Below are 13,207 nucleotides of genomic sequence, written 5' to 3'. Positions count from 1 at the left end.
GGGGGGGGGGAAGATCTTGAGAGGTCAATTTTCTGTTAGTAGGCTTATTTGACCTATTTCAGAGCCTCACTTTTAATAGGAGGATAAAAAAATCTGAAATTTGGGGGAAAAAAGTATTCCAAGCAATTACCTTGCTCCTAGTGCTTGGAAATAGGATATATGGATAAGCTAGAGTAAGTCAAACTTTCTACCCTTCCAGAAAAATGTGAATATGTGATGCAACCCTTAAAAAATGGGTCCACCCCAACAGTTGAAAAAAAAAATTAGGCATAAATAGGAGTAATTTCAGAAGAAATGTTCCATGTTCTTAAATACCCAACTTGCTCTGCTCACTTCTTAAGCTTTCAAGTAGGTGGCTACTGCACTGCTCCTGCTGTAGTTTTGTCCTGTACTTTTTTTGTGTGAAAGTAACTTACTCAGGTAGATGGTTTCACTGTGGCTTTAACCATGGGACTATAATGGACTAAAAATTGAAAAAACCAAGATCTGCTAATACAGAATGATTTTCACCTACTTCACTACTCCCTGTGTATAGTAGTTTTTAGAAGTTCTTATTAAATGACTGCTCCTAAGAGCAGCTGGGGCATGAAATTCAGTAGTGAGGAGTTGATTTACTGTGTAGTTTTATATAACAGGCTATTTTAGCTCAGCCTCAGTGCAGCAGTGGGGAGGTTTTGCTTTCAGGCTCGAGCACTTGTGTTTCTGCCTGGGTTTAGAGGGTGAGCATGCACCTAAGACTCTTAGTATTACTAAAGGTAATGTAATCATTCTGCTTTTGCCTTTAGAAGATGACCTAAGTTTTAATTTTCTGAAGTGTTTTCATGTCTTACAAAGCCAGTGCTCACAATTTAGGGGTGTATTTGATTCAAAGAATAATGTTGGAAGTCTCTAAATGCAAGCATTAAGTTGCAGCCTCTGGAGTTGCAGGGAAAGATCCAGCTGTACAAGACACAAAATGGCAGAGGTTGAGGTCTCATGACTTACGTTCTGGGGTATTTAATTGGTACTTTACAGGCATTTCCCTGTTTCCACACAGCAAGCTGGCAGGTCACACACCAGGTTCCTTACCTCCTCCCACTGTCTGGTTCTGCTTCCCCAGACTCTTCAGTGCTTAAGGGCTTCCCTATATCTGTTAAAAACCTCCCAAACCAAGGTTGTTATATACTTTATTCTTGCTCTTCTTGCTCTCCCCAGGAGCTGGCCATACTTCTCCTTTTATTTGTTATATTATAGATACTCTTTCTGCCCTGCATGCTCTCAGTTTTTCTTTCTATCCAGGAAATGGTCTGGTAAGAGGAAAAAAATTACATTATGTTTTCCAAAGTCAAGTGGAAAAGGGGTTTAGTAATTCCTCCTCTTGCAGTCTGACCCATAATGTGAAAACAAACATTACTACTTAAAATGACTTTTTTTTAAACAAAAATTTATGGCACCCTATAAAGAATTTAAGGCACAGCATGTAACAAAGCTATTAGTCTGATTTTGGTTTTTAGTTTTGGTTTTAAATTACTTATGGAAGTTTTTAGTAGGAATTGAATTTCAAAAGTGCTTATACATGTATTTTTAATAGTATACAAGATTAATTACATCAGAATATGTATTCTAGGTATATGTTTTGCTTTTTTTGTTCCTCACTTAGAGAAAAGTTTTCTGCAGTAAATCAGCTATTGATATGCATAGTCCCAATTTTTTGGTTTTGAGTGCAGATGTAAAGTACAGGATGTGTTTTCCAGCCTGGGCAGAAAATTTTCTTCAAGCTCAGAGTTAAATGGAACTAACTTTTCCTCCCTTATTGTCTTCCTCCCTAAATGTCAAAATTGGGATGTACACAAACTCTCAGTTAAAACTGTGTCTAATATAAAACTCAGCATCTTGTTCTTAGTTGTTTCATTGGTGGGTTTGTAAGTTTAAAAGCTGCTGGACTTCAAAACGTTGTCTGGTAACAAGTTGTTTGTAATAGAAGGCTTTAGTTGTCTGTGAATCCACTAACACAAAGGAAGTACTTCAGCCTGAGAAATTGTGGAAATACTAAAAATTGGTTTACACCTTAAAACACCTCAGTGAAATTCAGAAGTGGATTTTGAGTAATTTCTTATTAAAAAAACCCCAAACCATAAAAACCCACACGAAACATTAAAATACCAGTTTGTAAGTTACAATATCCTTTTAGATTTTATTGTCAGGTATCCCAGCTTGATTTTGTAGCAGGAACAAAAAAATAAATATTTTGATGCTGCAGTATTTATGTTCTAAATAAATACTTGTGTGCTGACACACACAAAGCACACTTAAATACTTACACTTAAAAAGATAATCTAAATATTTTGAATTTCCAGTGAAGTATTCAGTGTGCTGTGCTGCTCCCACAGCATCAGATTTTCAGCTGGCCACCTCTAACAGTCTTCCTGTAAAAATGATGTAGAATGTCTTGCTGCTTGACTTAATATGAATTGTTGTGGGATTCTTATTTTTTCTTCCTGACAGGCAGGAAAACATGAAGCCATTGTAAAAAATGTACATGATCTCCTCGCAAAATTAGCTTGGGATTTCTCTCCTGAACAGCTTGATCACCTGTTTGATTGTTTTAAGGTAATTATGTGTTTTGACTGTATTCAGGAAATGGGCTGTGAGGAAGTGTGTAAATCTGTGGCTTTTTCAGTCTTACTTTCTACTTCTTTTAGATTTGCTCAGTTTCTCTGTGTTAAAAGACTTCTTAATGTGTAGCAGCAGTCTGTAATACTTAGTTCTAGAAAGGCTGTTCTTTAATGAGCGCTCCTTGCGAGATTTTCTGTTTACTTTCTGTCTAAAACAAGGGCTGCTTTTGTTTAGTAGTAGACAGTTTTGTTTTCTGGTTTGAACACTTCAGGATAATGCAGGTCTGTTGAAGCCTGTAGTATTAAAGTTACATTTAGCAATGCCAGGAATATAGAATTTTCCAAATAAAATAAGTTATTTATCTTAAGTACCTTTTTGTGTTTGTTCCAAATTAAGAAGTGTTGGTGATTTAGTAAATTATGTTTTTTCTCCTGGCACTAGAGTAGGTTTTGTCAGGTTTACTGGGCAGTGCTACTTTTGATGTTTTAAGTAGAGGAGATCAAGGATTTCCGTTCCCTGCTCCCCCAACTTCCTCTTTATCATGTAATAACTTCTCTCTGTTTAGCTTACATATGAAATGAAACAGTCTCAGGAAGATAAAGTTGAATGTTTATAAACACATAGTGATTTGTTTGAAATGACAAAACAACTAGTTTCTGAAAGTTTATGTTACTCACTGGCTTTTATGTATAGCATTTAACATTTGCAGCTTCCAATAGTGGTGCTCTCTGGCTTGTTTCACTGTTTCACTTTTAGGACATGGTCTGCTCTACTAGAAAATGCAAGCCAGCTTTGTAGACTCTTGTTTTCTTTTTCTAGATAAATGCATTATAGTCATATTTTGGTTTACATGCAACTTGTGCTTTGTTTTGTGTGGTCCTGCAGTTTGGTGAACGTGGGTCTAACGTTCTGTAGTTCAGATACTGAGCGTAGTGCTCATAAATTCTGTGTTTAAACTGCTGTGTCTGACCTTGAGAGTTGAATATGAAGTGATGTTATCTTGAACATATATTTCCTATATTGCTATATAGGAAAAGGTTAATTTAATGCAGGTGACTTGTTTCAGTCAGATTCAGAGGCATGAGTGATACTAAAGTTTTATTTACGTAGTGGTTATAAGTTACTTAAGAAATAATTTTAAGTGTAAGCACCAGAGTTTTGTGAAAGCATTTGAAAGAAACAGCTGAGTCCAGTCTGATTGTTGGTGAAATTGTCAGTGGTAATAATGTTAACTTTTACAAGCCCGTCTGTGATCTTTAAAACAAAGAGCCATCTTTTTTAAGCCTCAAGTTGAATAAGCTGTAGTTGTAAATACTAGAAGAGCTCTTCAGTTGTGTCTGGCTTATGTATTGCTCTAATTTGCTCTTTATTATTAATGACAGGAATTAATGTGGAAGTTCTTTATGTAGTTGCATCACTTCATTGTTGCATTGTTTGTTAACAGTGCAGGTTATGTGTGGAATTTTTAAAAAAAGACTTCTATAATATTTTTTAAAATATTGTTGTAGGCAAGTTGGACGAATGCAAGCAAGAAACAGCGTGAGAAACTGCTTGAGTTAATTCGTCGCCTTGCAGAGGATGACAAGGATGGTGTGATGGCACACAAAGTGCTGAATCTTCTATGGAATTTGGCTCACAGTGATGATGTGCCAGTTGATATCATGGACCAGGCTCTTAGTGCCCATATTAAAATCTTAGATTACAGCTGTTCACAGGTGAGTAATCCAGTATGAAATCAGTCACTGAGTTTCCTTCCATTCCCCACGAAAACTTCAAGGTATTAGGTAATTTAACAAAAGTGTTACTTACATAAATTTGTATGGTTCTACCAACATCCTGGTACTTTTGAAATGTTACAGGACACAGTGACATACTGTAACTAGCACACCGGAAGAATTGGAAAAGAACCCTACCAAAATAAACAGGGAGAAAGGAAAAGCAGCGCCTCCCGCCCTTTGCTTTTTCCCAAACTCAATCATGTTAGTTTGTTTCAGTGGGTTTTGTTGAGTTTTTTTGTGCCAGTAAGTCCTTATCTATCTTGTACAATTTTAGAAAGGACCTAGCAAGATCCTTTTCAGATATTGGACTCTCCTTCCCCACCCAAACTTCTGTGGAAGGCTGCCAGAGTAGTAATTTGTTATGGTATGAAATGAATCCATTTTCCATCTTGTTAAGTCAAGAAACAGTTTCTCATTGTTTCTTGATATTTTATAACAGAGAATAGAAATAAATGAAAGAAGAGAGAGCAAATTATTTAAACACTTCTTAAATAAGTACTGAGTGCTTGAGTGCAGGGAGTTTTTAACACCCTGGTAGCTTCTTTCAGCATGTAGTGCTGCTGCTCAGATGCTTGTTATGCTTTTATGCTTCAGAACTCAGGTGATCCAGTATTTGTTTGACTTTGTATGTTCTGTGTTGGAAACAAAGAAAGGGAATTCTGATAGCACTGCAGTATACTTGATTTTGATTATAAACTGCTGTTCTTTAAGGATCGAGATACACAAAAGATCCAGTGGATAGATCGTTTTATAGAAGAACTTCGCACAAATGACAAATGGGTCATTCCTGCACTGAAACAAATTAGAGAAATTTGCAGTTTGTTTGGTGAAGCACCACAGAACTTGAGGTAAGAATGGAATTCAGATAAAATTTTGTCTGTTAAAAGTTGGATGGGTTGAAATGATGCAAATGTAAGTTTTTTTTTACAAGAGGTCAGGAAACTCTGGGTAAAATCGTAACCTGCGTTGGAAGATGTTCTTTAGTTTCTTTTAGTGTGTTTAAATGATCTCCAAAAATTCAGACACCTAAGTTCAGTAAGAGAGTGTTAACTACTTCTTTGAACATGCTTTTAATAATTTTTATAACAGTAGTCTAGTAGAAAATCTGAGTTTCTTTTTCAGTTATTCATGGACTTCCCTGCCTAACAGTGGAATTAGCTTACAAAGCATAAATATGTTTTACGTGCATATATGGCTGTATGCATGCACGTATGCACACAAACACACCCACCCATCCTTGTTCTTTGATGATAAATTCTTGCAGGTCATCTAGTTCATATGCTTGAAATCAAAGGTGACTTTATAGTCTGGGAGAATTTCTCTAGTGATTTTCTCTCCTGAACGGAATAGATTAGAAGTGTGTGGAATTTCTTTTATTGGGGTGAAGGGTTTTGTTTGTTTTGTGGGGGGTTCATTTGATGTTTGTTTTTAAAAGGAAGAAATAATGAGAAGTCATTATCAGTTTGGACTTGTTAAAGTATACATGATTATTTTAATTATTTTAAATGTCTTCTTAGTAAGAAATAGCTGAGACTGAGCCCCTAACAGTATTTGTATCCATGTCAGAATTTTTACAAACTCCTGAAAAATATTGTTGGCTTATCAGTGTTGCACAATTGCTTTGTTTTAATTCTTGTAAGCAGATAAAGTATTCAAATCAGTGTTGCTGTTACAGTCAGCTCACAAGAAGGATCAAATCAGGGAAAGCTGAGGAAAAGAAGCCACAGTTTGCACAACACTGTCTTCTTACTGATACCATTTTCAGGAGCTGTGATAAAACATTCCTGGCTTTTGGAGTTTCCTTTATTCATTTAGTTTGCAACATACTTCTCAAAATTTCAGTATATTTTAATCCTTTACAGTTTTACATTAATGATTGATTGAGGTTTATCCAAAAAGGTCACAAAGTTACTTGCTAATTCGCAGAAAAATCTGTTTTCTGTGTCTTGGAATCCTTAACCTTTTTCATGCTGTAAGATCCAGGTAAATCAAGCTACCTGGTTATTCAAGTTGAATGCTTTTAGCACAGTGCCTTAACAAAGATGCTTTGCTTTAAGTAATTACTGAAGCAGAGCTCATTCAAGGCACTGATTTAGGTTTCTGCTCTGAAGTAATCTTGGGAGGAACCAAACTTCTTTTGATTGTGGAAGTGTAGGTTTCCCATATGGTCTGTATACAGTTAGATGGCTTGAATGTCTCTCCTCTTTTTTTGTCTGACCATCTCTTCTTCAGATTTCAGGGCAGTCTGCATTGCAGTATGTAATAGCACCTCATTTTTTATGCAGAATTTGAAAACAAGTATGGCAGGAAAGTAAACTTGGAATTGGAAGTTTTAATCAAGTAACTTAAAAAGACTTCCTCCTGTGGAGAACCCTTTGTTAGCAAGATAACTGTTGAGGGAGTTGTTTTAGTCAGGTGGTATTACTGCCCAGGTGACTGGGAAACCTGCTGAGTGAAAACGTAATTTTGAAATTAGTGACTTTCCAGTCTCTGAATTTTCTCATAACTCTTAATATTGATACAATTTGGAAACTGCAATGCATGCATACAATACCTCTTACTGTCAGCTTACCTTATCTGACTAAAAACTTTAATTTCTACCATCCTTCTAGAATTTGGAGTGAAAATAGGTCCAAACCGATGTTTGTGACAATTGCCTCAAAAACATGTCACAGAGCACATATTCTTTACTCTACTCTTCTGAGGTGGGTCAGCTGATTGGCACTGGCAATGGAAAGTTCAGTCCAGATCAGCAAACGCTGCTGATTCTTGGCAAAAATATGTATAAATTATCTTCTGCCATTGGCACTGTAGAAATTCTTTTGAGGGGGAGGTTTTAATTGTTGCTAGTTATTCATGCAGTTGAACAAAGTGATGAATTGGTTATACAATTGCTGTGGCAAAATTTAGCTCCCTGACCACAAAGAAATGCTACATGTCAGGAACTTCAGCCTAACCAGAATTGCAACAGACAATAATATTTATGTAAGTACGAGGACTCTTATGGGTGCAAGGATGGTTATTAATACTTAGGAATAGTCAACTTCATTACTCAAAATACTGACCTTTAGTTTACAGATAATGAATCATCTTAATTCTGTCTATGTTGGATGGTAGAGCCTCCTGTAGACCAATATCAAATGCTTAAGTTTGGCCTGTACCTACCTGAGTAGGACAAGATCAGTCTCTTAAATTACTTGCCCAGAAAAATTAACTGATCACTGAGAGTTCAGGGGTTTCATTAGTGCTTTAAGGCAACAACGATGCTTCAAGTTGCTTTTTAGCTGAAGTAGTAGAATTTGTGGGGATTGGTTGCTGCGATTTGGATTGTTAATCCAAATAATCTGCACTCTTTTAGTGGTACATAGCATTTATTCAGGTAGCACAACTGTCATCTTCAAAAGCTGAGTTACATGTGTAGTATTATATTGGGTGAGTTATATGTGCAGATAAATAATTCTTTTTAATCCATTTAAATTGTTTGGAATTTTGCCTTTGCCAGTTTACCAGTATTTTTCTAACAAATAAGCATTCTAGCTATGTCCTTTTTCATAATCCAGAATACTTTGTTATCCCTTTCAAAATGCTATTTTTTCTTTTTATACATTGACTTTTGGTATCCGTTTAGAATAAACACAATGAAAATATGAGTTTTGGTGTTAACTTAATTTTTCAAGCTCCTCAGTTGCTGCACATTAGTGAGTGTCTAATAACCAATGTGTAATAATTTTAACAGTTAAATGATTGTGTCCCAATGGCAACATCATATTAGTCTAACCTTAGATGCTTAAAGAAAATTTCAGTTTCATGTAGACTTTGCCTTAATACTAGAAAACATCAGATCAGCTTTTTTTTCCTGTGCTTAAAGACAATCATTTTGCCTTTAAGCCCATCCTAGCAGTGGATCAAAACAACATCGGAAGCGTTGCTCACGATCACTGTTATAACTCATAGCTCATAACTCTAGTTATTTCAATTATTAAGCTTTTAGAAGTTGTTGCTAACCAAGGTGAATCTGTGTGCAAATGTACTGTTTGTGCACATGATTGAGAAAGGAGAGAAGTAAAAAATACCTAGCACAAAACATTGTAGCCTTCTGCTGATAAAGCTTTGGTTTTGCTGTACTGTGTGAGATTGATACAAATGCATAATATTGTGAATATAAATACATGCTCCAGTGTCTTTGATTCCACAAAACACTCCATCTTGGTTCTGTTTGTGCCTTTAGTTGTTTGATAATACGTATTTCCCAAATAATCAGTGTTCTTATTTACCGTTACCCTTTGTGAATGCAGTTCTCTGTCTACAGGTAACATCTCGGGTAGCCACTAAAATAGACATCCAGTCTTTTGCTAGATTTGCTGCAGTTTTATTCTGAGTAAGGAGGTTGGTGGAGATGGAATGAAACATAATTAGAAAGTTTCTTAAAGTGAAAACAGAGAATGTTCTGAATATATGAAGTCCTATATGTTTTCTTTTTTCATGCTTCCATCCATTTTGTTTTCTCTCTGACAAATGTCTGGGTATTTGGGTGTTTTTAACACTATTTGTGTTTGAAGTGCCCCTTTCAGACCATTTTAGAAAATTCTGCATGTTATGAAATTTAATCTTCTGAAACCCACAGTGCTTAGCAGGCCAAATTCTGTTGGTTGCAGATAACAAAGTTATTGCAGAGTGTTGATGGGTTCTGTCTTTTAAACCCAGATGGACACTGATCTTTGGCCAATGAATCAATTTATCTGTTGCTGTTACATCTACAGTGAAATGAGGTTATCAGCTGCAGATCACTGTCAGCTGATGCTGGAACTGGGATTTCTTGCCTTCCCCACTGTTCTCTAAAGCTGTGGCAGTGCTGCGGAGTGCTGTAGGCCATGTGGTATGGAGTCCCTGCTTCCCAGGAAGGATGGGAATTCCTGCTTGTAATCCATTCAGCTAATTCTGAGGTCTACTTTTTTAAGTATTGGAGGAAAGGAGAACAATCCTGAAATTAAATTTTTCTTTCTTTAGGGCAGGCTATGGGATCAGCTGAGTGGCAATGAGGAATGCTGCTCTTCCCCCTGACACCCACTTGTTTTCTTTTTTTCTCACTTTACCATAGAAGAGCAGCACTTGTTTGCCTGGTTTATGCAGTCAAGATCATTGCTCTGATCCACAGCTACAGCAGTTGAGACATTTTGAGAGTGTTCTGCAGAGGTGATAAGTCCCCAAGCTCTAGAATTTGATAGTGTTCTTGGCATGTGGGTCTTGGACACAAGTTCTGTGTTTTCTTTTGCAGTTTACTTTTGTCATCTGAATATTTCTAGTGTTGTTTAAGAGCAGCATTTTTGGTCGGGTCTTGATAATAACTTAGTCTGATTATTTATTTGTGATATTTCCTTTCTTGAACTTCTCTGGGGTTTTTTAGGTTGTATGCTGTGTGTAACAGCTTTTTTTGCTTGTACCAACATTTTTTCACATAGTTATTGTTAGAAAAAAATCAATTCTGTTTTTAGTTTTTTTAAGTACTGAAATAATTAGTGTGATTATTGGCTAGTGTACTTTCACTATGGTCTTGAGTTTTACTTGGTGTTTTAATGTTAAATATAGAAAAGAATATCAGATGGCTGTGGAAGAAACCACGGTTATGTGTATTGTAGTTACACTGTAGTTGAGGGTCTCTGCTGTTCATTTTGGGCAGGTATTTATTTGTCTTCTGTCTTGCTGCAGATACTCTCCCTCCAGCACACTGAGCTGCTCACATTGCTTTGATGTTTTCCATACATATTGTAACTGTGTAATCCTCATAAATTAGCTGCTTTTAGTAACTGGTAGGAACTGTTGATATGTCAGAAGATAGAAAAATATTGTCAGAAACTTAATCTGTGTTCTGTTCGAGATGTTGTAGGAAAATTTGGATCTTGCATCAAAGATGGGTTTCTGAAATTGATTTCTGAGCTATTTGGTGCAGAGCTTCTTTCTTTTCCTCTAACACTTTTATTTTAATTTCAGTCAAACTCAGCGAAGTCCCCACGTGTTTTACCGACATGACTTAATCAATCAACTTCAGCACAATCACGCCCTAGTTACACTGGTTGCAGAAAACCTCTCTGCCTATATGGAAAGCATGAGGCAGTATGCTAAAGGTGAGTTTTAACATCAAAGTTGCTTCATAGAGTGTATGAGAACTCCAGTCAAAAATGGAGCTAGAAGCAAATTTCCATAATAAAATAACTATTAAGTTTATTTGTTTAATTTTCAAGCATCTGTGGGGTTAATAGCCTTTGTGGTGACTGATTGGGTAAGAAAAGCTTAAAATACTTATTTTTTCTTTTTTATAATTGAAAATGTGTGTTTTGCAGCAGAATATGAGAACATGGCAGCCATTGTTTATCTGTGGATTGATAAAAATTATCTTGCCCTACTTAGACTAGGGTAGTTATTTCTGTGGAGAGTCCTGGTAGTAAAACTTCTAGTTTTGAATTTTGAAGGCTTTTTAGAGAAGTTTTTTTATCACCTCAGTTTGCAGCCAGTATTTGGAATTTGTCAGGGAGAAGGACTTCAAACCACAGGGATACCATTTCTTTTTCCCATGTGACTCCCACTTCTGTTCAGGCTTTCTCACTGCGTTTGTTATTAGCAAAACTTGGGCAGCACATTGTGTTAGTATTTTTATATGTTTAGGCTAAATCCAGCCCTTTGCTGATGACTTTACCCTCTCACTCTGGATTAACTTTAAACTACTGGGATAGAAACATGGTAAGTGAAGGAGAATGCTGGACCATCCTTACACTGGACCACAGTTCTTTAAATACAAAATTTAGCCTACAGAAGTGAAAGGAGGAGATTGACACACCTGCTTTCCCACCACTGACTTTACTGACTGGAACTAGGGACTGTTCTACCCTGGCCTCATAACAGCCTGCCAACCTCTCTGTTGCATCTCAAAAATGACACTGTGTTCTGGAGGGATTCAATGTAGGTCGCTCAGAGAGAGCAGGATATTTGCATGTTGGAAAGCTTGTATCGGCCAGTGCATGGGAAAGTTGCCTTTTGGAATTTGTGTGTGTTGGAGTATTAAATATATGTATTCTACATAAAAGATATCCAAAATACGTCCTTGAGGACTCGTGTGAATAGTGCTGCTCTGTGAAGATGGTCATTTCAGCAAGGTGTAGGTCAGTGACAATATTCAGTTAAATTCAGATACTGCAGCTGTATTTCTCTGTTCAGGAATACATGGTGGGGGGTTACCCGAATGTAAGTTCCTTAACTAGTGATAGTGTTGCACTAATTAATGTTAAAATAATACCAAATTGTTGGTCTGTTCTCAAACTATACTGTCTTAGGCTTTGTCTTCACTGAAAGATGGAATAGAACAAGTCTTACGTCATGTAACTTCTGTAATCTCTTGGAGTGCTCTTTAAGTTTGCTAAAATGATGCAGAAATGAAATTTTAATTGTACTGAACATTACTTTTTAACTATATTGATGGTGTATAATCTATGATTCTATTCTTCTTTCTCTCGGGCTTTGGCCAGCTGTGAAATCTGGGGTTTGACCTCAGGGTTAGGAAGGAAACAGAATCAACAGCTGTATTCTAATGCAATGCTGTCTTAGCATACACATACTATCAGTATAGGAACTGTTTGTCCTTAATTTTGATTATTTTTTGACTCTCAAGCCAAAAGGTCGTTTTTGAAAACATTGTTTACCTATCAAATTGTTGAGGGCAGAAGAATTAGGCTGATGTCTTGAATGATTCTTTTCTTTTGCCAAAAACCCACATCCCATTGCCCTGCCCCTCCCCAACTCTAGTAACTCAGTTAAGCATTAATACAAACATCTTCAGTGCAAAGGAATTACAAGTGTGTAAAGGGTTTTAAATTTAATCTAATTACAAAGCAATTAAATTGCTCTTTCTTCATATGAAGCTACTGCAGAACTTCTCATTTGTGTCAGAGTACAAAAACAGATTAATAATAGTGTGGGGTTTTTTATTAGGTGCTTTATTACATTATTAAGGGCAACCAGGAAATATTCCTCATGTTCCAGATATTGTGCTAAGACTATAATCCACAGTTCTTATGCACCAGCTCTTTAATTTTCAGTTTTATATACTAAATAGAGCAGAACATAGGGTACTGTGAAATTTTGTCTTCTATGCCTTCATGGAGGGGGAGAAAATATGCCAAGGGGCCATATAAGTGAAAGGGGATAAATGAAAGGAGAAGAAAGAAGATTATGCATGTGAGGACAGAAAGATCTGGAAGCTGTAGAATTAAGCTTGGCTGGAGAAGGTGAATGAGACAGAGGGAGAAATTTCAAGGCAAATATCCAAACAGCACAGGTCAAACAAATGCCATAGAAATAAAAAATCCTGTTATCCACAGATATTCTTGGCAGTTAACCTTGCAATTACGATGTAATTTGGGTATTTTTAAATTATTATTGAATTTGCCATATTTTTGTTTCCCTTGAAGTCTTCCCTAGTTGCGTTCAGTGATGGAGAGCAGTGTTCCTATTCTCCTGCATTACTGCATTACTCACTAATGCATAGTGTTTTCTGGGATACTCCCCTTTATATATTTGCCTTCTTGAGGTTGAAGAGAAGCCTAATCGATGTTTCTGAATTTTTTCCCATGCTCTATGATTTGGCCTTCTACTAAACTCATCCTTTCCTCCAGCTCTGCAAAATCCTCCATGACATGAGACAACTGCTCTTGCATTTTGTAGTTCTGAAGGAGGTCACAGTTTCATATTTTTGATGATTAATCAAAGACCATTTGAAAATTTTAAAAGATTGCTATCAATTCTTCTTTATCTTCTGTTTTTCTGAAGCCTTAAAAAATCCAAAG

General features: G+C 36.4%; 1 protein-coding gene across 4 annotated transcripts in view; it reads left to right on the top strand.

The window, feature by feature from the left end:
• Positions 1–13,207, top strand: part of USP9X (ubiquitin specific peptidase 9, X-linked) — a 79,691-nt gene that overhangs the window by 14,234 nt on the left and 52,250 nt on the right. For all 4 annotated transcript variants that reach the window (XM_008633025.2, XM_017733449.1, XM_017733451.1 and 1 more), the window contains exons 10-13: positions 2,485–2,589; positions 4,104–4,310; positions 5,085–5,221; positions 10,362–10,495. In XM_008633025.2, coding sequence (XP_008631247.1) covers positions 2,485–2,589; positions 4,104–4,310; positions 5,085–5,221; positions 10,362–10,495 — 583 coding nt within the window. The remainder of the gene's footprint in view (positions 1–2,484; positions 2,590–4,103; positions 4,311–5,084; positions 5,222–10,361; positions 10,496–13,207) is intronic.

This window comes from Corvus brachyrhynchos, unplaced genomic scaffold (assembly GCF_000691975.1).
Source record: "Corvus brachyrhynchos isolate BGI_N302 unplaced genomic scaffold, ASM69197v1 scaffold34, whole genome shotgun sequence".
Taxonomy (NCBI): Eukaryota; Metazoa; Chordata; class Aves; order Passeriformes; family Corvidae; genus Corvus; species Corvus brachyrhynchos.
The sequence above is the reverse complement of the archived record's forward strand: the minus strand, read 5'-3'. Positions and strand labels throughout refer to the sequence as shown.